Source organism: Castanea sativa, chromosome 4 (genome assembly GCF_040712315.1).
Source record: "Castanea sativa cultivar Marrone di Chiusa Pesio chromosome 4, ASM4071231v1".
NCBI lineage: Eukaryota > Viridiplantae > Streptophyta > Magnoliopsida > Fagales > Fagaceae > Castanea > Castanea sativa.
In genome coordinates this window covers 35,124,136-35,150,064 of record NC_134016.1, presented here as the reverse complement: position 1 = coordinate 35,150,064, position 25,929 = coordinate 35,124,136, and the positions used below count along the sequence as shown (strand labels likewise).

Here is a 25,929-nt window from a genome sequence, read left to right as displayed (position 1 = left end):
GGGATTTAAATTTTTAGAACTTAAATGCGTGTTGCATGTCGTAAAACACTTATTGTTACTTTAACAAAAAAAATGATTAAAAACAAATAAGTTGGTCTCTATCTGCTGAAATTTAGATGCACGTTGCATGCTTTGTAAAAAAAAATTATAGTTATTTTACTTAAAAAAATTAACAAGAACAAATAAGTTGTTGTCTCTATCAATTGAAACACACTGTTAAAAACACTTATTATTATTTTATCTAAAATGCATGTTACATGCTTTGTTAAAACACTTATTGTTATTTAATCTAAAGAAATTAATAAAAACAAATAAATTGTTGTCTTTATCAACTTAAACTTAGATGCATGTTGCATGTTTTGTTAAAACACTTATTGTTATTTTACCTTAAAAAATTGATAAAAACAAATAAATTGTTGTCTTTATCAACTAAAACTTAGATGCATATTGTATATTTTATTAAAACACTTATTGTTTTTTTTTAAGGTGTAAGTACACTTTTGATCCTACATTTTGGGTCAATTCCCATTATGGTCCTCACTTTTTTTCCCGTATACAACTTCATGAGAGGCTCTACATGGCCTTGTGCGGGGTATGCTATTGCTAGCACATGTGTTCGCTTGCCCATAATATGCGGTGGTCACCAACTGCCTCCATACACCAAAATATACATATTTGTATCAGTACTATGCCCTTAAGCCCATGAATCAGTCTCTCCCAAAATATATATATATATTAAGAATGGGGTTTTGATCTCAAATTCTGCAAAAGTAAAAGTTATGTTATGTGCACAATATTTATTTAGACCTTCAGTATAACCTTGTGCCTTGACACTGATTTATATGAGTGAAGTAATTACGGATTTGCTGGCTTAAGCAAATCTTTGAAATAGGCTAAATCTTGTTATACACTCTTTGTAAAAACACAACTTTAATTAACCCATATGGCAGGAAAAATTGCACTGACCTCCCTAAGGTTTTATGTCATTACACTCACCTCTCCTCTATTTTGAAATTAGACACTCACCTCTTCTTGATGACTAAAAACTGAGCTAAAAATCTCAGAAAAACAAATTCAAATCCTCTATTAGAGAGTGTGAGGATGGCAGTTTAAGTTGAGGGTAGAATACGAAATTCATCATTTTTAAAACTTTTTTTTTCAGTCATCTAAGGGAGGTTAGTCACTTTAGTGTAAATAGTTTGTATTTTAAGAGAGGTGAGTATTTTATTCCAGACTAGACGGGAGGTGAGTCTAATTTCTGAAAAACTCAAGAGAGATAGTGCAATTTACTCTCAATAAATATTATAAAATAGAAAATGTGAAAAAACAAGATACCAAAATCAGCAATGATGAGAGCAATCTGAATCAATATCATTTTGATTGGTCTTCTTATCAAGTCCTCCAGTTAACCAGGCATGACTCTAATGAGCAATAATCCCACCTAGCTTCCTTTCATCTTTTGGGTCATCACCAGTCTCCAACCCCTCACGAACTGAACAGATGGCAGTGCTGATCCTCAATTCCAATTAACATTGGTACAATGCAATCTTCATTGACCTTGTTTTAGAGTATAATTATTGTTGAGTATGTAAGTGTGAGTAAAGTCTCACATTGAATAATAATAATAAGAATAAGTAGTTAATTATATATAGTTAGGCCCAAACTTATAGATTTAAACTTTTGAAATAAGTAGTGTCCTTATTTGTTATATTAACTATTCAATTGGAAAAGAAGTAACGTCGAGATATGTGTACTTTGAACCCACACAAATGTGCATTCCACAACCCAAGCTGTGAGAGACCATGACGGCGACCTCGGCCCACCTCTACCTTGGGCCAAACAAACATGAATGGTTGAGATCTTGTTCATGTCCCTCATGGTGGTGATTCAACTTAATATATATTTCCTTCTAAAACAAGGGTTTTGCATGAAGTTACCACTTATTTTATTGGAAAATTAAGAAAACCATAGACAAATAAATAAAATGTCTCATTTCATTGGTTTGATAAAAATGGACATCAATTTGAATACAACTTAAAACATTACACGGTTGCAGTCCTAGATATAATCTAAGAGAAAATTTACATGGCTTTGATTCTAGTAACATTCTAAAAAGATGATACTTGGATAAAACCTTAATCTAAGACCCCGTAATCTAAGTTTGAATGCTAAGTTACAAGATGAGAAGGTGCTCACCACCAGATAAAATCAATTCACCAGACTATGGTGGCCAGTTAACATGTCACATCCCCAAATAAATAATGTGCTATAAGTAAACAAGTGCATGTCAAGATTGAAAAGAAGGGGATGATGAACATGCCATAAGAACATGATTTGAAATTTAAAAGAAAAACATGTGATTGTTTGTGATTAGTGATAATCACGGACCTTTGATATAAAAAATTATGAGAGAATGGAAAAATAAACATGTTATTGCATGTAATTAATGGGAATCAAAGATTAACCATGATTAATTTTATCTCATGAACTACATATGAACAAATTAATCTCACAAGAACATCACTAATGTTAGAGATATATTAAACATATTAGCCCAATGTAATAGGCCCAAGCCCACTCCTGCTTGTACTAATAGTCTAGGGTTTAGTCGTCTATATATACTCATGTTAAGGTTCATTGTAACACAGGTTTTGTACTATACTCTTATACAATAAAAATGTAGCCCTTAAAGGATTTTTTCGTGAATGTAGGTCGACAAGGCTGAATCACTTAACCCTCATGTTCTCGGTGTTCCTATTCTATGCTTCCCCTTCCGCATCCACTCTAGCATATACAACATAATATAACACATCGCGTTGTTAATAATATATTTAACTTGGTATCAGAGCCAAACTTTGTTCTTGGCATCAAACACACGTCTCTAGCAAGCAAAGAAGACTATCAAATGCACACCACCATCTGAAGTCACACATGCTTGCCTGCTGGATCTAGACTCCATGGCATCTCGCAGCCACCACGGCTCTATGCTATGTCAAACTCCACAACCAAGCAAGCCATGACTTAACTTTTCAGATTTGTGCAAATCTAAGCTTCTCCTGATGAAACTAACACCACAGACGTGCTCCACGACCTCCCGCAACCAAAACCCAGGAACACGGTAACCAACAATAGCCTCACGTGCCACCACTAGCTGCTAACAGCTCCAAAACTTCCCCACGCGCCGCCATGATTTCCTCATGTCCAGTTCATCCATCAGCCACACGCACTGCCCTATTGGCCATGTCGACCACCAATCTGCCTGCAAAAGAAATCTGGCTTTCAACCACTAAATCACACGCCTCCACACACTGCCTGGTTTTCTGGCTTCTCCTCCACTCGCCGATGGTAATCACACACTCCTGCCACACCCCGAAGAACTCCTGCTGACGTCATTGGATGACGTCATTACTCCTTCATCATGCCACATCATCAGCCACGCAAGCCCTAGTCCACGTCAGCAACACGTCATAGGATGATGTCACCAAATCTGCTACCCGATCCGTGACCAAACCCAAAAACCCGGAACCGACCCGGACCATGTATCCTTTGACTTTGACTTTTTGTGTTCACCTTTGACCAAAAGTCAAAATTTTCAAAAAGGCCTTATATTGCTCAGTTTTTCGCGTAGATTCCAATTTTGGACTCCGCTTCTTCATTTGAAGCTCCAAAATTGTTCAATTGGCACATTCTTCATTGTGGTTTCTTTAAAGGCATTCTTCAAGGCATCTTCAAGTGATCTTCTCATACTTATCCAACCTCAAACCTTCATCAAGCTTCCACTTTGAGTTTGAGGGAGGGTGTTAGAGATATATTAAACATATTAGCCCAATGTAATAGGCCCAAGCCCACTCTTACTTGTACTAGTAGTTTAGGGTTTAGTCACTTATACATACTAATGTTAGGGTTCATTGTAACATAGGTTTTGTACTACACTCTTATACAATAAAAATGTAGCCCTTAAGGGATTCTTCCGTGGATGTAGGTCAACAAGGCTGAACCACATAACCCTCATGTTCTCGGTGCTCCTATTCTATGCTTCCCCTTCCACATCCACTCTAGCATATACAGCATGGTATAACACATCGCGTTGCTAATAATATATTTAAACAATTAACATGCTTTGATCCTAGTTACCATTATAACATCACCACAAAATCTGTTTTTATTCTATCATAATAGCACTAAAACATAACAACACTAACCTGCATAAAATTAAATAAACAACAATAGGGGGGGAAGTTCTCTAGAACCATAAAATAGGAGCAATAAAATACTTAGTCGCAATCAAAGACTAGGAAGGTTGGATGCACAATGACCATTTTTTTTTTTCTTCCATTAGAGCTCTAGAAGAGTGGAGGGCCTTGAACTATGAATCCCCCGTATATTTAAAGAGCATAAGAAGACTCTAGAAAAGGGGTAGGTGGGCTAACTCGGATTTTGGGAGCTTTGACTTCAAAATTTGAAGTTGGAGGGAAAAAAGGAGCTAGATTTTGAAATTTTGAGTCAGCTGGTTTTGGCACTTGGATATTTTTCCTATGTCTACCGATGAGCAGATGGAGTAGCAGAGCCAATGCTAGCCTACGTTTTTATTCTTTTTTTGGATAAAAATTGAGGTAAAACTGGGATTCTTGCCAATTTCAGGCCAAATTACATTGACTTTAGTAATATTAACCCTTAATTATTGCCTAATTATCCACTATCCCTTTATTAGGGATTATTAATGTTTGACAATATAAATTGTCCAATGTGTGCTCCCTCATGATTATTTTAAGTCGAATCCAAAAAGATCATGGCACATCATTAATTTTAAATTTATTCTTTATGGAACCAATTAAAATCAATTTTTCATAATTACACGTGATTAGACTAAATCATGCAAATGCATTTAGCCATTGAAATTTGATTTCACAGTATCTTTCAATCCAATGGTTTGATTGGAGCTCATGGCATATCATTTTGATCATTAAGCTTCAAGATTTATTTTGTGAGAAGTAATTAGAAATCCAACATCTAAAATTATAGTTCTAACCGTTAGATGTGAAACTACCATTTTACCCTCATATGAGGTTAAGTGCAAGTTGTAAAATAGGGTTAAGGATGTGCATGGATTGGGTTGGGTTGGGTTAGAGTGGTTTTTCAACCCAACCTAACCTTGTCGGGTTGAGAAATTTCTAACCTAACTCACATGGGTCAAGTTGATGGGTTGTGCATATATACTTTATGCCTTATAAAAGTTGGGATTTCCTTAATTATTTAAACATTATTTTCAATAAATTATTACAATCCATGTAATATGCTTAAATTATATCCCAAATTCCAAAAATAATTCTCAAAATACCAAAATAAATCAAACAATAAGGGTCATATTTTTATGTATTGGCATATCCGAGATCAAAACATACTTTTTATGTAATTCAGTCTAAGTTTAAGTTTGTCACATTTTATCTACAAGTGGGATAAATCAAAAACACAATACTACTCAAGAAATGTTGGAACTGCAATTCTTGCTACTTGTTAATCTATTGAGAATAAATGAATCTCAATGCATGTCTCAACACCTCTTGATCCATAGAGCCTCGGGAAAACTAAACAAAAATTTTCTGTTTTAGCCCGCAATGACTTGGCCTTTCTAGAGATTCATGCACTAGGGTTCCATAGCATATAAAAGATATTTTATCGTCCTCATCATAGATATAGAAAGACACACCCATAACAAGAGTTGTTGCGACGTTTGTGCGTCTAGGGTTTTGTACCAAGATGATACCAGTTTAAGGAACACTCGCACACATATACTATTTCCTTCAATCTAAAGCTTCATTTTTAAGGAACTCGATTCAAAATAATATCTTAATAAGGACGTACTTGGACACACTTAGAAACAATATAACAGTATCAATTTATAACTGAAGGAAAAATGCATGTGCGCAACAGATAAATAAATGGATCTACTTCATTCATAAAAGTTAACATGTACTATATAAGTTTCATAATTTAAGAACAAGAGAGTGTATCTTAGAGCGGTGAATTTCAAAATCTGAAGATCAAAATCTCTTGGAAACACTTTCAATCTTCACTCCAATTCCACTAACGCCCAAGATGTGTGGTCTCTCAATCAATTCCAAAGGAAGAAGGTCAAGGAATGTCTAACACTTCTTACACCACATCGCAATTATGTTCTCTTACAAAATTCTCTATAGAAAATTCTGTATATTTCTCCCTTTTGTGTCTAACCGATTATCTAATTGGGCTGGCCTTTTGGGCTTTTTCAATTGGGCTTTTTCAATTGGACTTAAGTGTGTGGCTTGGAATGGGACCAAAAGGGACCAATAAGACATTAGCTCCAATGGGCCTTGGGCTTTTCTGTCAATTCTTGACAAGTCCAAAGTTACCATTAATTATATTTAATACCACTATATAAATATAGTTGCACTCTAGGCCTTATCTATAAATTATATCCCAAGACTTTATTGTACATGCAATCCCTTCATAAAATATTCGTAGTAACACAAAGTCATGAATGTAGAATGCCACTTTGTAAATTACTACATCTTATCCTTGAGTACCCGGTTTAATCCTTTAAGTTATTCATCATATATTTATGAAATCCAATCTCATAAATACATACTCTAGTAACTATTTACTAAAGTAGTTAGGCCTAACATTCTGAATAACAAACCCATTAAACTTATCTCAAGGGAATATTTTGTATCTCCAGGGAATATTTTGTATCTCCGTTAAGAGACTATGAATTCCATTTTAAGAATATATGTTCCATCAACATTAAATGTAATTACCCAACATACTGAGGTTTTGACCGTTACTCTAGATCTCACTCCTGATATATCAAAGTAACCTACACCTCATGATCAAGTCCATTATTCTCTCAGGATTAAGAGTTCATGCAAATATAAGTCGTGAGTTTATTATTCATTTGATAGTCGTTAGGAGAATAATAAATCTCACACCGGTTTAGTTCAATATGTTTTAACTCTTAAAACATATCAACATATCAACTAGAAATCTTTATTTCCATGATCAAGACAAATCATCTTAGTTGATATGTTATAGTCTTCGTACATGAAATGCCCAATTTCATCACCGACTACGAACTAAAATTTTGAGTTTACAAAGAACTTGTGATTTATATCTTCTGTGACTTTTCACATAAATCACATACTATGCATCTCATGGACTATATGATAATGTCTCAATATTCATGTTACCATTATTTTAGATAATAGCAAAACAACTTTATTAAACACAACATTAAGTCATACATAATGTCATACATAATAAAATACATAGCATCATACAATAGGATTTAAGGGCACACATCCTAACAATAATATCCTTAATGCTTTAATTGTTCAATAAAGCTTTCGAAATTCTTAAAATATGATCCACCTTCAGTTACACTCGTTTTGGCCATTTTCTTTAGCTTCAGTGCATTTGTTTTTATTCCATCATCAGAGAGCAGTGTTTCTATTTTTGTTTTGATTTCATGCCTCGTGATGAGCCCATTATCATCTGGGGTCAACCCTAAACCAATCTTCCAAACTTCACATAGGTAATTCCTATTATGTAATTGTTCTGTAAAGAAAGGCCAACATAGAAACTGGACTCCCATCCTTATACCCTCCAATGGCGTACAAAACATGCAATAGAAGGATGATCTAACACCTTCTCTTGAGGTACCAATTCAACAGTCGTTCCACGATCATTTGGTCTTGTTCTAAACACAAGCAAGAATTCAGCAAGTGCTCCATCTGTTATGTCTGATCGAACAACCCAAAAAAATGGCTTGCTTATGAGTTCAAGACCAAGTGCTAATTCATCAAACTGTTGTTGCCTAAAGGTTGCTAAGCTGTCAAAAGCAACATAAATGACTAAACCCACAGGTTGTTTATCAAGCCAGCTTAGACAAGTTGAATTCTGAGGCCAAAAGCTTCTAACATAATTGCTCAATTGATTGCCCAAAATTAATGGGCCAACAGTTATGATCCTAGGAATTAAATCGCAGGCTGGTGAGTCATGTTCATGAAATGAGTCTCTGAGAAGCCAGTTGCATTGTTTCACATAATGGCTCACTCTCAAAGAATAATATTCAAAAATAATGTTTTGCATCTTTGAGTCTCATGAAAAGCTCCAAGGTAACTCGGTGCTACTCCATGCTGGGATTTCCTTTGACAACCAAATCAAGTTGCCTTTTATTGGAGTTCCTACTGGGTGGTTCAACTTTTTTTTTTACCAAAATTAAACAAGTATATGCCACTAATTATGTGGACGGTACATTTTTATCCTTTTTTACATTTCTTATACCAAATATTAAATACTGAAGATGCTTGATTATAAGTTGCTCAATTAGGTATCAACATGTAAAGTAATATCTTTTTTAGTAACATAAACAAGTTAGAATTGTTAATGGCAGCCAGATATTACCTCTAATATCTAATATTCCGTACTCAATAAACTTTGGGATACAGATAAGGGTATTTTTGGAATAAGAAATTAATTCTTAAACAATAAGAGCTCGTTAGCAAAGAGTAAAGCCGACGGTGCCAATCCCTAAAGGAGCCGTCGGTCTCGAGGAAGATCCGTCTGGAACCTTGAGCCCTACACCAACGAATGCTAATGGCTAAGCAAATGGACCCTTGTTAAGCTAACAGATACACTTTTGTACTAAGCAGATGGATCACATCAACAGATAGATGAGCATACTGACGGATCCAACATGGCCTTGCGTGGTCTCCACGCACGTTCTTATATGGATATATCTTGCTCACAACGCACAAAGACCCTACCCCATGACTTTTTCATTCCCAGTATGGAAGGTATCCCCAAGATCTCGGTGCCATTAACTCCAGCTCCTCCCTATAAGGAAAAACCTTGTCTTATTGGGATCAAGGTCTCCTACGCATCACTATATAAACCATAGGTCTCCTTCTTTCCAAGGAACGCAGAAAATCCCTAGCCCTCTCACTATAGAGTTCTTGGAGATTTCTCATTCATTGACTTAACCTTTAGAGGGTCTTTGGCCGGCGCCTCACCGATGCTCTCTATTAGGTTCTTGGTTTCTTATTCTTTACGTACCCATTGGAGTGATTGAGGATAATTAGCTCAATGAAGATTTTTGTGCATTATCAGTTGGCGCCATCTGTGTGGACGAATGATTGGCCATATCACTGCTTTTAAGACAAAGAGTTGCACAGTCCAGACGCGACCAATAGCTCCCATCAACCAGAAGACAAAGAACCCCTCCAATGCCTTGGAGAGACAAGTGCAAACCTTAGTAGCAGTAGTTGAACGGCTCACCTAGCGCAACCAGGAGTTAAAGTAGCAACTAAACCAAAGGAATGAGCAACGTCCTGAAGATCAACGCAACGAATGGGACAACAAGGAACAGAACTGCAGCCACCTCCTAACAGAATATTGACAAAAGAAGGAGGATCAAGTAGAAAACAACATCCCCAGCAAGCAAGACGAGCAGGAAGACACCAACTACCCGTTGAAACTGGAAATCAGCGCAATGCGCATGGCCTAGGACATGCAAATGATGAAGGAGAAGATGGACATGATGATGAATGGCATGAGGGGACGGGTATTCACCAACCTAAACAAGCTAGTTTAGCGGACAGACTCACCTTTCATAGCGCATGTAACTTCTTTCCCCCTCTTACCCAAGTTTCAGATGTCGTAGGTGGAAGCGTATGATGGGTCGTGGGACCCACTCGACCATCTGGAGTCATTCAAGACCCTCATGCATCTACAAGGGGTTCTGAATAAGATTATATGCAGGGCGTTCCCCGCTACATTCAAGGGACCAGCAAGGGTATGATTTAGCAAAGTGACCCCCAACACCGTCTCTACCTTCAAGGAGTTGAGGGGACACTTCGTCACCCACTTTATCAGGGGGCAAAGGTACAAGAAGTCCTCAAGAAGCCTATTGAACATTAAGCAATAGGAATACAAAAGCCTGAGTTCATATGTGACTTGTTCCAACAAGGAGGCCCTTTTGATTGACGAGGCCAACGACAAAGTTTTGGTCATCGCATTCACCAACGGACTCCAATCAGGAGAGCTCCTCTTCTTCATCTACAAGATTGACCCGAAGACAATGGTTAACATGTTATACAAGGCCAAGAAGTATATCAACGCTGAGGATGCCATGATTGCCCTAAGGGGTAGACCAAAGAAAAGGGAAAGACAAGACGATCTCTGTCTCGACAAAGGAAGAAAGTCTGTCTGGACAAGTGACCAAAAGGACGATAGGAGATCAAGACCTCCGCCTAGGAGGACTATCAACTTCACCCCACTAAATACCCCACTTGACCAAGTCCTTATGCAAATAAGGGATGAGGCAGCACTGACTTGGCTAGACAAGCTGAAGGGCGATCAAAACAAAAGGCCTAAATTATTACAATCCATGTAATATGCTTAATTAATTATATTCCAAATTCCCAAGCTCGTCAAAACTAATTCTCAAAATACCAAAATCAATCAAACACTATAAGGGTAATATTTTTATTTATATGCATATCCGAGATCAAAACGCACTTTTTATGTAATTCATTCTAAGTTCAAGTTCGTCACATTTTATCTACAAGTGGGAAAAATCAAAGACACAATACAACTCAAGAAATGCTAATATTGCAGCTCTCGATACTTGTCGATCTATTGAGAATAAATGAATCTCAATATATGTCTCAACACCTCTCGATCCATCGAGCCTCAAGAAAATTGGAAAAAAAAATTATATTTTAGCCCAAAATGACTTGGCCTTTCTGGAGATTCATACACTAGAGTTCCATAGTATATAAAAGATACTTTATTGTTGTCATGATAATATAGAAAGACACACATAACAAGAGTTGTTGTGACATTTGTGCACCTAGGGTTTTGTACCAAGATGATACCAGTTTATCAAGGTGTGATTTGAAGAACATTACAAAGCTACGACAACCAAATAGGTTGATGTGATGTTAGTCAAAAATAGAAGATTTGTGTGAAGGAGAAGTTTTCTGCAAGAAGTAGTCTTATTGAGGATTAGAGTTGAGCTTTCATATAGGTCAGTAGGTTCTACTATAGGTAGGTACTCTAAGATTTGGTAAGATTCCTTGTACTTTTAAACTCTATTTATGTTAGTGGATTCTTCCGTAGTGTTGACCTAAAATTCACTAGGTAGGGCTTTGCCTGCGATAGTTTTCCCTATCATGATCAAATCGCCCTATCAAACTTATTTTCCACTACATTTTATTTAGTTTGGTGATTTGATTGTGCTTTAATTAGTTTTGCATGTAATTTGGACTAATTAATCAACTTAGATAATTGGTTAATTAACTGGGGATCAATCTATAATCTAACACAAACTAAAAACATAAAATAAACTTATATACATGAATAGTTGGGTTGGGTTAGGTGGGTTGAAAAGACTATCAACCCAAACTTGAGCTAACCTAATGCTCAAAATAAAATTCCAACCCAACTCCCAACCTATGAAAACCAACCAAGGCATTGGGTTGGTGGGTTTCATGTGCACCCCTAAATAGGGTTTCTACACAAGCACATAAAGTTCACTGAGAGATGATCTTGGAAAACAAATGTTGTAACTTAAGGACCCAATCTACTTACAAAACCTTTGCACATCTAGAGTATCTATTATAACCTCTACAAATGTCTAAAAGTTCACTATTAGCGACAAGAAGCAATGTCGTCACTAAAATTCACTTTTTAATGATAACAAATGTCGTCACCAATATAGAAATCACATATACTATATTTATCTTGGCCACATATCAATGATGACACGCAAGATCATCACTAGCAGAAACAAGGTATGTTGCTAATATAAATCTTATTTTAGCAACATAAATGTTATCGCTAGAAAATTTATGGCTGTCGCTAATATTTCCCACCACTTCCTGCAAGTGAAAAAAGAAATTCCTCCATCTTATTAAAGACCTATAAACTATGAAACTTTTTTTTTTTTTTGGCATTTATTGAAGACTATAAATTGTCATAGCTAATGTGTACTTTTTTTTTTTTTTTTGAATAGTTAGATTAATTAGAAATTAATAGAATAATATAATAATAAATTTTTTTTTTTTTATTAATTTTCAGTTATGATATAGAGGGTCCGCCTACATAATGTGTACTTATTAGTAGCAACTTTTTGGTTGTTCGTTGATAATTTGATCGCTAAAGACGTAAATTCTTGTAGCAACTCATCATCCACACAAATGAGAACATCTGGAACTTCAAGGAATCTTCTTGAAGATTTGCTACAGCGAACTCGCTAGAAAAGTCACTGGAAAAGTTTTTGTGGTTTCAAATGTTTAAGGCTTTAGATACATAGGAACACACAAATGGTTTTTCTTGTTTTAGCTCTACCATAAAGATGATTTCTCTATTTAGCTCTGGCATATCCGCCTTTCTGCCTCTAAAAGTTGTGCAACAAAGTGGTTTATATATATGCACAAAGTAGGGATAAAACTTAAAACATAGCAAAAACCTTTTTTTAAAACTGAATTTAGATTGCAAATAAAATATATAAAAAAAATTGCTTGTGCTTAGTTGGAGCAACACCATGTCAACTTTCAAACAAATCTAATATTTGTCTTTATTTTGAAGCTTTAGATGTTTATTATCCAATAACTACTCATCTTTGAGGAGATCAAAACATTATTAACTGTCTTTTAAACAACTATTGGCCCTAATTTATACAGCCTTATTTTGACATGTTTTGACACAAAGATTTGCTCAACACACCTTGCGACGTTTAATGCTTGATCTGTTCAATAAAGTACTCCAAGTTTTTTGTAGAAGATCCCCCTTTCCCAACACTCTCTCTGGCCATGTTCTTCAGCTTCAGTGAATTTGCTCTTACGTCATCATCAGAAAACAACTCGTCAATCTTCCTCTTAATTTCATGGCTTGTAATGATCCCATTGTCATCTTTTTTTAACGGTAAGCCAACCTTCCAACCATCACATATGCAGCTCTGGACATAATGTTGATCTCCAAACTGAGGCCAACATAGGAAAGGAACTGCATTGCTTAAGCTCTCCAAGGTTGAGTTCCAACCGCAATGTGTCAAGAAACAGGCAACAGAAGGATGAGCCAACACCTTTTCTTGAGGTGCCCACTGAACAATTTTTCCATTAGCAAAACCATCTGGGTATTTGGTGTTGGACCCTTTGGTGAGGTCTGATTTTATCACCCACAGAAATGGTCGACCTGCAAGTTCAAGTCCAAGTGCTATTTGATCAAACTGGTGCTGGCTAATGGATACAAGTGACGTGCTGCCAAAGGCTACATAAATGACTGATCCAGCTGGTTGTTCATTGAGCCAGCACAAGCAAGTTGAATCCTCTCTCCAAAGGTTTCCAACAGGATGCTCATTTGCCAGCAATGGACCAATAGGTAACATGTTTGGGAGTAAATCACTGGCTGCAGGGTGGAGGTCATGAAACCAGTGGCACAGTAGCCAGTTGGATGCCTTCATCTTTTGCTGGATGGCAAGGGCATAAGAAAACATGGTCTTTTGCATCTCTAGGTTCTCTGGCCAGTTCCAGAAGAACTCAGCAGTGCTCAGAGGTGGTACGTTTGGTGACAATTGTATTTTCCCATCCTTTCTCGGAGTCCCTGCAGGTTCATTCTCCCTAGTGAAATTTCGAAAACCATATCTTTCACTTTCTTTTTCTTTTTTATCCATAATTCAATAGTTAGGGGCAGTCGCGTAGCCAAGGGGGGCGAGAGGGGGTAGGTGCCCCCAACCTGCCCCAAAATTTGTATAAAATAGCATAATACTAGAGTTTGATGTTAGAAAGCCTAAATTTCCCCTACACATATCGAAAAGCATGTTACTTTAAGATTAAAAAAAAAAATCACCATACTAGTTTTCGTCTTTTCCTAGTGGACCATTTAAATAGTTAAATTCACTATTATAGAATTTCTTTGCTTCTCACATAGTCACAGTATATAATACAAACTACAAATTACAGACTGATAATTTTTAGACATAAAAGAGGTCAATGATGAAAAAATTGAAATCACTTTTTGTGCGTAGAGCATTAAAAAAATCTACTTTGTGTTCATTCAAGATGTAAACCACAATATATGATTTAAAATTTTTTTAATGATCCACATGTATGAGATGATGTGCTACTTTAAGGAATGTTGTGAAATTACTGTGAATTTTTATTGTATCCTTGACATAACTCATATTTTCTTTTAATTTTTCACAGTTTCATACCCTTCCTATATATCTTAATTTTAACTACTTAAACAAATAAGGAAACATATGCCTAATTCTACAAAAAAATTTAAAAGAATGCAAGGCACTGAAACATTAATACAACTTTATAGGTATATTATTATATCATTATATTCCTAACACTCTTACATTAATTTATTTTTTCAATTTATTTTAATTTCAACATTATGTATTTAGATTTTTTTTTTTTTACTATAATTTGATTATTTTTGTTTTCTTTATTTGAATGATATGAAATATATATATATACATACATGTAGTTAATTGAGCTTATGAAGAAATATTATTATAATAATAAGATGTCATTTAATCTTGTCCCCCTAAGTTGAAATCCTGGCTCCGCCACTAGCTAGGGGAGGGGAGATTTGAAACTTAAACTTCTCCAAGAGGCAAGAGGTGACAGTTGAGCTGTATGGCCCTTGATTTAGAAAATCATATTTATAAGTGGTGATCTTGTAACAAGGCACATACTTTATAAACGATAATTGGCAGTATTTCCATAGCTTCACAGGCCTTAAGGCACCGCGATCCTGCTATGCTATAGACATTTTACTCATAATGGAAAACAAAATATGAAGAACTAGATATAATGATTCAATAGCAGAAGTAAAAATGAAAAGAAACAAAATTAATACACAACAAACACTGTCACAGACTAACCATTTGTGTCAATGATGCCTGCCTCAAGAAGCTTCGGAATGTTAAGTGACGAGGCCAAGAGTCCTGGTTCGGATGTCCAAAACACTGCCCGCTTGAGCCTCATCTTCTCAGCAATCTCCAGAGCCCACATAAAAGCTGCATCAGTAATAACACAAGTGATCTGATCATCATCACCACCCAATTGGTTAGCCTTCTTAATCAAGTCCTCAAGATGACCAGGCAAGACTTGAGCAATACTCGAACTGAGCTTCCTTTCATCTTTCCGATCATCCTCAGATTCCAAACCATCAGGGAGTGAGACTAGCCTCATCAGGTGCTGCTTCTCTCCCAGCTCTGGCAATGCATTCTTCATTCGTACATGTGTAGACTCTGTTATCACAAATGTCACCTTTACCTCATGATCAACTAGAAGGTGTGACAACTTCATGAATGGTGCAACATGCCCTTGTGCTGGGTATGAAATAAGTAACACATGAGCTTTGGTTGCTCCCATGCTTTTAGAATTGGAGTTTGGTTGGGTCTTTGTTTTTTGGTGTGGTTCAGTCTCTCCGTACAATTGTGTTTGTTCGAATTTTGTAGGAAGATTAATATAGAATTCTAGCAGTGAACAATGAGTTTAAATTCCAATATCCATTATCTAACTTGCACTTTTAGTCAAATGGTGAACAAATGATGTAGCCCACCGTGAGAATATTAATAATTTCTCCACAATGATATCAAAATAATATTTTCCTATCGGAAGATTCGGAACTCCTAAGAAATAGGTATCATTATTTGATTTCTATGATCCATTCAACTTAGCAACACGTCGCCAAGAGCCTTGTAGCCTATGAAGCACCGGCACAAATACTGCGCGGGTACAGTTACGGATACAATGTAGTAACAAGGCAATTTTTGAAAAAGTAAAACACAAGTATGATGAAGATACGTATATTAATTAATTATTAAATATGGTTAAGATTTTATTTTTCATATATCAATTTAATAGAAACAATGAACATTTTATTTCTATATATTATTAATCATTTATTGTTTTTATCAAATTTAGAGTAATAATGTATAATAAAGCAAATTTATTACTATTAATTATTTACCACCGGGCACATTTGGTACGGTGATCACTCTACAAGTATAAATGCTTGTGGGGTGTGGGGGGCAAGTGACGGGGTTCAAGTCTCCAAAAGAGAGCTTCACATGCATATATACTTAGATTAGACTAGAGTAGAAATTCTATCTTGTATCAAAAAGAAATTACTATTAATCATTTATTGTTTTTATCAAATTAAGCATAATAATTAATAATAAAGCAAATTTATTATTATTAATCATTTATTGTTTTATCAAATTAAGAGTAATAATTAATAAGAAAGAAAATTTATTACTATTAATCAGTTAGGGTAATTAGTAAAGTTTCTAATGGTTGTAAAGTCTCTAATAGTTGAATAAGAGATTTGAGATTCAATCTCCGCCTACACCAAAAACCAATTGATATCTTGGTCTGATGATAAGAAGTTATCATCGGAAGTAGACGTCATAGGTTGAAACTTTCTCCACAAAAAAAAAAACAAAAACAAAAAATTGGAGTACACCAAAACAAAACAAAACAAAAAAACACTCACCACAAAAAAACAAAAATTGGAGTACACCAAAAAAAAATCATTTATTGTTTTTATAAAGTATGAGTAATAATTGATATATTTATTACAATTAAATGATGTTTATCAATTATAATACAAATAAATAAAAAAGATATTTATTAATTTTCAAATGCAATATTATTATTCAGAGTGTGAATGTTCTCTTTGTTTAATGAAGAGGTATTTGATTCCTCTTGTTCTCGTATCCCGACAATGTCCTGCATATTTTTTAAATTGTTAGAAAATGTCATAGCTAGGACACGCATGTATAAGTGTCCAAGAAGTGTTAAGTGTACAACACGGATACGACACCTCAAATAAAGTGTTTGTGCTTCCTAGCTTGTAGCTTAATTGGCACATTTACATGCACAAAATGCTAGGGCAAGAAGGTTTGAACTGCGAGATTGGCAGCATATTGTAACTATATAAGATAAATAAATATGGAATACACCAAAAAAAATAATTTATTGTTTTTATAAAATATAAGTAATAATTGATAATAAAGCATATTTATTACTATTAGATGATGTTCATCAATTATAATACAAATTAAAAAATTAAGATATTTATTAATTTTCAAATGCAATATTATTATTCAGAGCGTGAATGTTCTCTTTGTTTTGTAAAGAGGTATTTGATTCCTCTTGTTCTTGTATCCAAACTAAGTCTTGCATTTTTTTTTTTTTTTTAAATGACATAGCTAGAACACGCATGTAGAAGTGTCCAAGAAGTGTTTAGTGTCCGACACAGGTACAACACCTCAAATAAAGTATCTATGCTTCCTAATTTATAGCTTAATTGGCACCTCTCCATGCACAAAATACTAGGGTGAAAGGGTTTGAACTGCAAAATTTGCAAAATATTATAACTATCTAAAAAAAATCATTTATTGTTTTTATAAAATATGAGTAATAATTGATATAAAGCATATTTATTACTATTAAATGATGTTCATCAATTATAATATAAATCAAAAATAAAGATATTTATTAATTTTCAAATGTAATATTATTATTCAAAGCGTGACAGAAACTCACTTCACACAAAAAAAAAATGGAGTACACAAAAAAAAAAAAGCATTTATTGTTTTTATAAAATGAGTAATAATTGATAAAAAGCATATTTATTGCTATTAAATGATGTTCATCAATTATAATACAAATAAAAAATAAAGATATTTATTAATTTTCAAATGCAATATTGTTATTCAGAGCCTAAATGTTCTCTTTATTTTGTGAAGAGGTATTCGATTCCTCTTGTTTTCATATCTCGACTGTGTCCTGTATTTTTTTTTAATTTTTAAAGAATAACACAACTAGGACACGCACGTAGCAATGTCCAAGAAGTGTCAAGTGTCCGACATGGGTACAGCAACTCAAATAAAGTGTCTGTGCTTCCTAGCTTGTATCTTAATTAACAACTTTTTATCACAAAATGCTAACGCAAGAGAGTTTGAACCGTAGATTTTCAGCATATTGTATCTATCTAAAAAATTTTAAGATAGCAACACGTCTTATCCTTGCAATCCCAATGGTTATTCCCAATGGTCATGCAAAATCATCATCCGAAACATACTCCTTCCATTAAGCATTGCCATTATTTTAGGTATATTATATTTTACAAACATCTTTTAGGTATATTATTGTTAAGTCTTCGAATCGAAGCTTAATGGTTGTTAAATAAAAACCATTCATAGTTGTCATTCAAATGTTATGAAGAACAACCTCCAATAGTAGAGATTTCATATCACTACGCACCTTTGGTGCAGTGGTCACTCCACAAGTATAAATGCTTGTGGGGTGTTGGGAGTAAGAGTCGAAGTTCAAATCTCCAAGATAGAGCTTCACAGACATATACAATTAGATTAGGTTAAAATAGAAATTCTATCTTGTATAAAAAAATATAGTAGAGATTTCATGGTTATAAAAAAAATGGTGTATTATAACTATCTGCCCGAAACTATGGATCATTTAATATTTATGCTAAACTATTAATTTTTGCAATCAATATCTTAATTTGAGATAAAGTTGCAATGTTTACCATACCATCCAAAATCATTGTCAAAATCAAAATATTAGTTGGGAATTGGGATAGATATTTATTTACAAATAATAGGAACTAGGAGTGGCAAAATTTGACCCGCAAACACAATACAGCTCAACATAAAATTAGCAGGTTATGGGTTGACGAGTTCATGTCATATTCGGGTTGACATGATTGACACGTTTAATAAACAAGTCAGGTTAGTGTCTAACTCATGGAACTCATTTAACCCGTCTAACCCATTTAATTAAATGATATTTTACCAATATACTCTTCAAACCCTAGGTATAAAAAGTTGTTAGTTGTTGTGGTTTATTTTCCTCAACATATTGTGATTGATTATTTGTGATATTCAGATATGTTTTAATTTTTAAATGATTATTTGGGAGAAATTACACTTTACCATCCTAAACTATGCACCAGATTACATTTTGCACCCTAAACTATTACACTAATCACACTTTGCACCCCGGTGTTATTTTTGCTGTTATGTTTAACGGAATCCTACTGTTTTAATTAATTTTGAAGAAGGACATTTCAGTCTTTTAAGTTTGTTCCACCTAAGTAAGAAGCATGTGCTTGTCATATGCAGCAAGATTCCGTTAAACAAAACAGCAAAAGTAACATCGGGGTGCAAAGTGTGATAAGTGTAATAGTTTAGGGTGCAAAGTGTGCATTTGGATAGTTTAGGGTGCAAAGTGTAATCTGGTGCATAGTTTAGGGTGGTAAAGTGTAATTTCTCCTAATTATTTGTGATGCATCTACTCATTAGTTCCAAATTTTATATTAGAAAAATTATTTTTTTTAGTTTTTCATAATTTAGATCAAGTTGGTTAATACTAATTTTTTTTTTTTTTTTTGCTTTGATAAAATCTGATAAATGAATTGATATGACTAACCCAGTTAATTAACAGGTTGTATTAGAATTGAAAAATCTTGGCTCGTTTAATAAACGTGTCTAATTAGTGTTAACTCATATAGTCAAATACTCATTAGTCAAATAAATTTTTGCAGTGAATTTTTTTATAATGGGATGAAAATTAAAATTTTATTTCAAATTAACATGTTCATTGCAAGAATTTATAGTTTGTGTTAAATGTGATCTCATAATTTAGGGAGACATTTAAGCCATGTCATTTTATGTGGGGGGGGGGGGGGGGGAAGGGAATTATGTTTATCAGTACAAGACAAAGTTTGGCTACAACCAACAATAAGAAAACAAATTGCACATAACTTACTTAAAATGGTTGTATACAATCACTTAAGTATGGTTACACGTGACACATTTTATCTTCTTATTGTTGGTTGTAGCCTTATTTGTAGCCAAACTTTGTCGTTTACTTTATTTCGAAAAAAAAAAAAGAAGAAGAAGAAGCTAGCATTACGTATGAAAACTAGGTGTTAAATGTATACTCTTTTTCCTATACTCCTTAAGTTTTTAGCAATTTTCAATTAATTTTGAGCCAATTCAGACCTGATTTTGCTACCATTTTCTTCCCCAAAAATTGATAGTATAAGAACCATAATTGTCAAAACTTGGATCATATCATGAATCTTTTTTTTTTATTATTGTATTCTAATAATTTTTCTTTATATTTTTTCCTAGCATTCTTGCTTCTTAGACTTATAACAATGATAACAAAAATAAATTTGCAATTATAAAAGTCAAATGTCAAGTATTTAGTCCAAATTTTATAGAAGAAAGAGAATAGGAGGGAAAAACTCATGGACATTTTATTTTTTTGGACTCAATTAAGTATTCCAATAATTTTGTATTAAAATAAATCTAACAACTTGTTTAAATCAAATATAATCTCAAATTTTAACCAAAAACCTCATTTTAAACTCACATATTTAAGTATCGTACAATTCAACGGTACGATACAATTCATCAATATACACTTATGTATTGTACAATTCATGAACACTATAATATACCTCTACGATACAAAACTTTTTGTACACGTATGATTTGTATCATAAAATACTAATCATATGTCATATGATACTGACAACTATGGCAAGAACTCCAAACAACTCATCTTTGATTAGCTTCCCTAATCAATTAAAACCAGACCTGCTATAGTACTGTTGAGTTTTCCTGAGCCTCCAAACCCTACACTTTGCTCTATTAGAAACTCAAAATTTCTCAAGTTTCACCTACCTCTGCCACCATAAAACCCTAACCCTAAATATCCTTGAATTTTACAAGCTGCTCCACAGAAAAATCATGCAACTTGGTTCCTGTATCCAGTCCCTCAAAGGCTCAAACCCCTGTAAAATTCAATCTTTGCTAGCCTAATATTGAATCAAAAGCCCTCTAATTTCTTTTCCCATCCTTTATCCTTCAAAGCAGAAATCGTCCCTTAAGCTTTTCCTTAATTCATGGAAGACAAACATCCCTGTCCTGCTGTCCTACGTCAATTTGGACATTGACGCACTTGAGAAAAACTTGCTTTTCCCTTAAGAAACAATACCAAAAGCCAAAACATTAATGTTATGGGAATAAAAACAGAGCATTTGGTCGCTGTGGCTTCAACTCTACTGTCCGAGCTCAGAAAAGTTGGCCACCTCTGAGATCACTGTAGGCCTCCATGAGAACTATGTAATTGGTTTCTGACTGTTCAAATACTTTTTTTTTCTTTTTTTTATAATTCAATAGTTGGGAGAGGGGAGATTTGAACGTTAAACATTTCCATTAGATATACCCCCCATTAGATATACCCAGAGGCGCCAATTGAGTTAAAAAGCTCTTGGCCACTGTTAACATACTTCAAACATGCATGATGTAATACTCTTAAGTGCTATAGCAAATGCAACACTAGATTAGTAGACTGTGCATCAACATAAATAAATAGATGAAATTGAGAACCAAAAATGCATTTTCACCATTCATTATTCTATTGATACTTGAATCATTAAGTAGGTAATGCTACAACCTGCCTACTAGTCTTAGTAGTTAGTACACCAATGTCATTAGGTTTTGTAGGGTTTTGGCCGGGGTGGTGGGAAGGGGCGCTATGTGAAGTGCTTCTTCCATGGTAGAGCTAAAACTGCATCCATTTAATTTGAATAACATTGTCACAGAAGATGTCCAAGCAAAACTACAAATTTCATTAACAATATACCCCAGAACAACAATAAAATCACCATCAGAAGAATGGAGCCTTCAAAGAGTTTGTCTTGACTATGTGAACCATGAAATCTTAACCTTTTCTGCCTGGTCGAGCAGGCCCAAAGTAGTTTGTGACTAATCCCATAATAGCAAACCTGGTGTTCATAATTCCAACATAATAGATGTAAGATAAGTAACCAATAACACCATCATATTGAAGCACAGATGATAAAAGGAAAATATACGTTGAGGACCGAAAATCTTAAACTAAAAATAAAATAAAAATGGAATCAGTATCCGTCTCACGAGCTTGAAGATCAACAATTGGACACTGATGTAAAATTTTCCCATAGAAGTTAAACCAACAATTTGGAGTGGAGCTCCACTACACTTAGTGGATCTAATGACTACCGAAATCCCATGTTTTGGCTGCAGTTATTATATTCTTCTCTAATTATATGTCAATCATTTGTACACAATGAAGCCCTAAAATTGCATTGAAAGGTAAGATTACACAAAGCTGGAACAGATTAGCAAACTAGCCATGCAGTGTCCTTTTATCCAACAAACATGTAAACTTAAAATAGACATAAAATTACTACACTTTGTGCAGAATCCTAAGATGAGGAGATCTTCAAACCTACTCTAAAGAAAAATGCTGCCTCAAAGTGATAAGTTAGTCTCCCCTTTCAGCTGTATATGGCGTCTTAAAAGGTATGGCTGTGTTACCCTTTATTTATTTGTTTGTTTATAAGAAATTCATAGTGTCTCATTTGATACTGACTATTACAAGGGAGAAACTATGATAGGGTGGCGCGCCATATCAGTCTTGATGGGCACCACCCCTTTTACCTATATTGGATGGAACTTTTAACACTTTAAGATATTCAATAAGTTAAGGATTCCTAAAGAAGAGATAACAAAGTGAAAAATAATAATTTAAATGCTTTTTCCTATGGGAAAAAAAAAGGGGGGACTCTAATCTTGCCCATATATGCACAGCTATCCACCATTCAAACTCAAGCAGAGAAAGAAAAAGCCATTTAGCTCTACTAATTCATGCAAAATTCAGAAGATGTACATTTATATTTTTTATAGATTTATTTGAATGCCTTTGATCTATAGGTAATTTTATCAGATAATACAAAAGTAGGCGAGGTCTCACCAATGTTAATGGGGCATCACCTCATCATAATTTGTATCTTATTAATTTTATGAAAGACAAAATATAAGAAATCAAATCATTTCAAATCATTTGTTAACGTTTGTGGGAACAAATTTACTCTCTATATAGGTCCAAAGGATTGTGGCAAATTACAATCACCAAATGAATAACCAAAGTGACCATTTGCATCAAAACCTACCATTAAGTCATTAACACAATCTAAAAATCAACTACTGAAAGAAATTGCCAAGTAGATAACTTGAATTTGCTATAGAACATTTTCTTCTTTGTAATAGTGGCACAGAAATGGACCTGGTCAACCGTAAAACAAGACAAAAACAGAGAGAATAAAAAGGCCAATGAATCCTCAACAAGTTCACAAAAAGTCAGTTCAAATTTCCATGTCTGCCAATACCTGGCAAAAAAGGGTTACTATATCCCAAAATTGGCATTTCCTCCTAAAAGAAGGCCATTCAGAAGATGTACATTTATATTTTTTATAGATTTATTTGAATGCCTTTGATCTATAGGTAATTTTATCAGATAATACAAAAGTAGGCGAGGTCTCACCAATGTTAATGGGGCATCACCTCATCATAATTTGTATCTTATTAATTTTATGAAAGACAAAATATAAGAAATCAAATCATTTCAAATCATTTGTTAACGTTTGTGGGAACAAATTTACTCTCTATATAAGTCCAAAGGATTGTGGCAAATTACAATCACCAAATGAATAACCAAAGTGACCATTTGCATCAAAACCTACCATTAAGTCATTAACACAATCTAAAAATCAACTACTGAAAGAAATTGCCAAGTAGATAACTTGAATTTGCTATAGAACATTTTCTTCTTTGTAATAGTGGCACAGAAATGGACCTGGTCAACCGTAAGACAAGACAAAAACAGAGAGAATAAAAAGGCCAATGAATCCTCAACAAGTTCACAAAAAGTCAGTTCAAATTTCCATGTCTGCCAATACCTAGCAAAAAAGGGTTACTATATCCCAAAATTGGCATTTCCTCCTAAAAGAAGGCCATTGAGTGCTGATTTTTTTTTTTTTTTTGGGATAGGTAATAACAGTTTTATTGATAAGAAAAGTACAATGTGTTTACGATAGTAAACCCACTACACTATTTATCAAAAAAATATAGTAAACCCACTACACTTGAAGCAAATACAAACAAATCAAAGGGAAGAGTTGACAGAAATAAGGAAATCAAACAAGGAAACACAATGCGTAAAATCAGACATTGAGTGCTGATTTTATCCATTTAATTATGGGCTGATCTGAAATATCTAGGACATCAAGAAGTGGAGGTTTAGACTATTCATGTCAACTTTGGTTCTCTCTTCTAGCAGTAAAATCTTGGGCGTTTCGAGTCTTTTGGCAACTTTGAATAAGCCAAATACAGCTCATTCTAGACCAAAATAGCCATTTCCAAGGTTTTCATAACCAAATGTCAGAAACATCTAATGATACCCGTCATTAGCATCTAAAGGGTCTTCGCTTGTACTACACAGACCATACAGAGTAGTCGTATCAATTTGTTCAGATCTTCTATTGTGAAAAAACTAAAAACCACAGATACTAGAAACTAGCAGCCGAATCTGTATCATATACATATCCAATATTGACCAGAATACAATGGGATACATTTTTAGTCCTTTTTTCTTAAATTCTTCCCTCCCTCTCGCTCACACGCACACTCAACCAAACTAATAGCTTCTTAACTACTAGTTTTATTATGTAGACACATTTATGCCTTTTTATCATTTCTTATTATATTTTAAACTCATAAAGTCTCTTGTCATGGAATAAGAGATCCGGGGTTCCATTGAGCTAAAAATTAGCACAATATGTAGTATCAATGGCTTATCATATACTGAATTTTCAAGAATTGACAGACCCAGAAATTTCCTAATATCTCCGATGTGTTTAATCAAGAAATCCCTAGTGGTTTCATGAGTATGAAAATGAAGTTGATTCACACAAACATACACTAGTTTGAGGAATACAGAAATGAAAAGGAAAAAAGTGAACTTACATCATGGCCATGGAGACCTGTTTGAGATCGGTTTCGAAATTGCGCAAGTTGGTGAGCGATTGAGCGCAGAAAATGATAGCAAGCCACGAGCTTAGCTTGTACTGCAAAAAAAAAAAAAAACCAAAACCATAAACATAAGAATTTCAAATCTATGCAGAGATTAAGATCAATATTGAAAGGTAGAGGAGATGGTAGGGGACCCTGAACATGACACCGGCGATGCCGAAGATGACGGCGATGAAGCCGGAGTAATCGACGGGGAGATCTTGAGGGTTCACCATCGGAGCCACGAATGGCTTCGCCGCCGACGGCATACGCGGATCGTTTGCCGAGTTTGAGTTCCCGTGCGATGACATCTCCGATACGATTCGTTTCGATCTCTCTTCTCTCTCTTGCTCTGTGTGGAAATGTGGCTACCTCGTGCGCCTCAGCTTAGCTGACTAGTATGTAAAAAACAAGGTCTCCCCACCACCTCATCACCATTGGAACCATGTGGGACCAACTCTCTACACTTTCTTTTTTTAGTTTTTTTTTTTTTTTACTAAATTTTATTAAAATTTTAATTTTAATTATTTTAAAAATAAAATTTAAGAGTTTTAATCTATAACATCCGCTTATGATGATAACTTATCATCAAACCAAAACACTAATCAATTCAAACCAAAACACCAATCTGTTTTTGGTGTAGGCAAGTATTAAATCTCAAATCTCTTATATAACCATAAAAGACTTTACCATTTAAGCTAACTAGAACCCACTTCTTGATTTAATCCTGAAAGTCTAGTGATACGACAAAATCATATGACATTTTAATGTCACACTTATTTTAAGTCGTGGTAGCATAGTAAGTTCCAATATAATTTTAAATTTTAGTTTTGTTAGTAGAAGAACTAATCATGTATAATTATCAAGTTATTTAAATTTTAAAATGAAATGGATGATACCATGGTATTTTGTATACCTTCAAATAAAGAGGATTATTTTCC

At 34.3% G+C, this 25,929-nt stretch overlaps 2 protein-coding genes and 1 pseudogene across 2 annotated transcripts; all 3 read right to left on the bottom strand.

Annotated features, from left to right (window-relative positions):
* Positions 1-7,351: 7,351 nt before the first annotated feature.
* LOC142632781 (UDP-glycosyltransferase 83A1-like) lies at positions 7,352-9,094 on the bottom strand (annotated as a pseudogene).
* A 3,648-nt stretch (positions 9,095-12,742) lies between these two features.
* LOC142632779 (UDP-glycosyltransferase 83A1-like) lies at positions 12,743-15,425 on the bottom strand. Its single transcript, XM_075807119.1, has 2 exons — positions 14,933-15,425; positions 12,743-13,641 (listed from the first exon to the last, which is right to left on the bottom strand). Exons 1-2 carry the CDS (start codon positions 15,423-15,425, stop codon positions 12,776-12,778), a joined length of 1,359 nt encoding a protein of 452 aa, XP_075663234.1. The 3' UTR covers positions 12,743-12,775.
* Positions 15,426-21,476: 6,051 nt separating this feature from the next.
* LOC142632275 (protein Asterix) lies at positions 21,477-25,392 on the bottom strand. Its single transcript, XM_075806700.1, has 3 exons — positions 25,144-25,392; positions 24,944-25,044; positions 21,477-21,882 (listed from the first exon to the last, which is right to left on the bottom strand). The coding sequence occupies exons 1-3, from the start codon at positions 25,297-25,299 to the stop codon at positions 21,819-21,821; spliced, it is 321 nt and encodes a 106-aa protein (XP_075662815.1). The 5' UTR covers positions 25,300-25,392; the 3' UTR covers positions 21,477-21,818.
* Between the last annotated feature and the right edge of the window lie 537 nt (positions 25,393-25,929).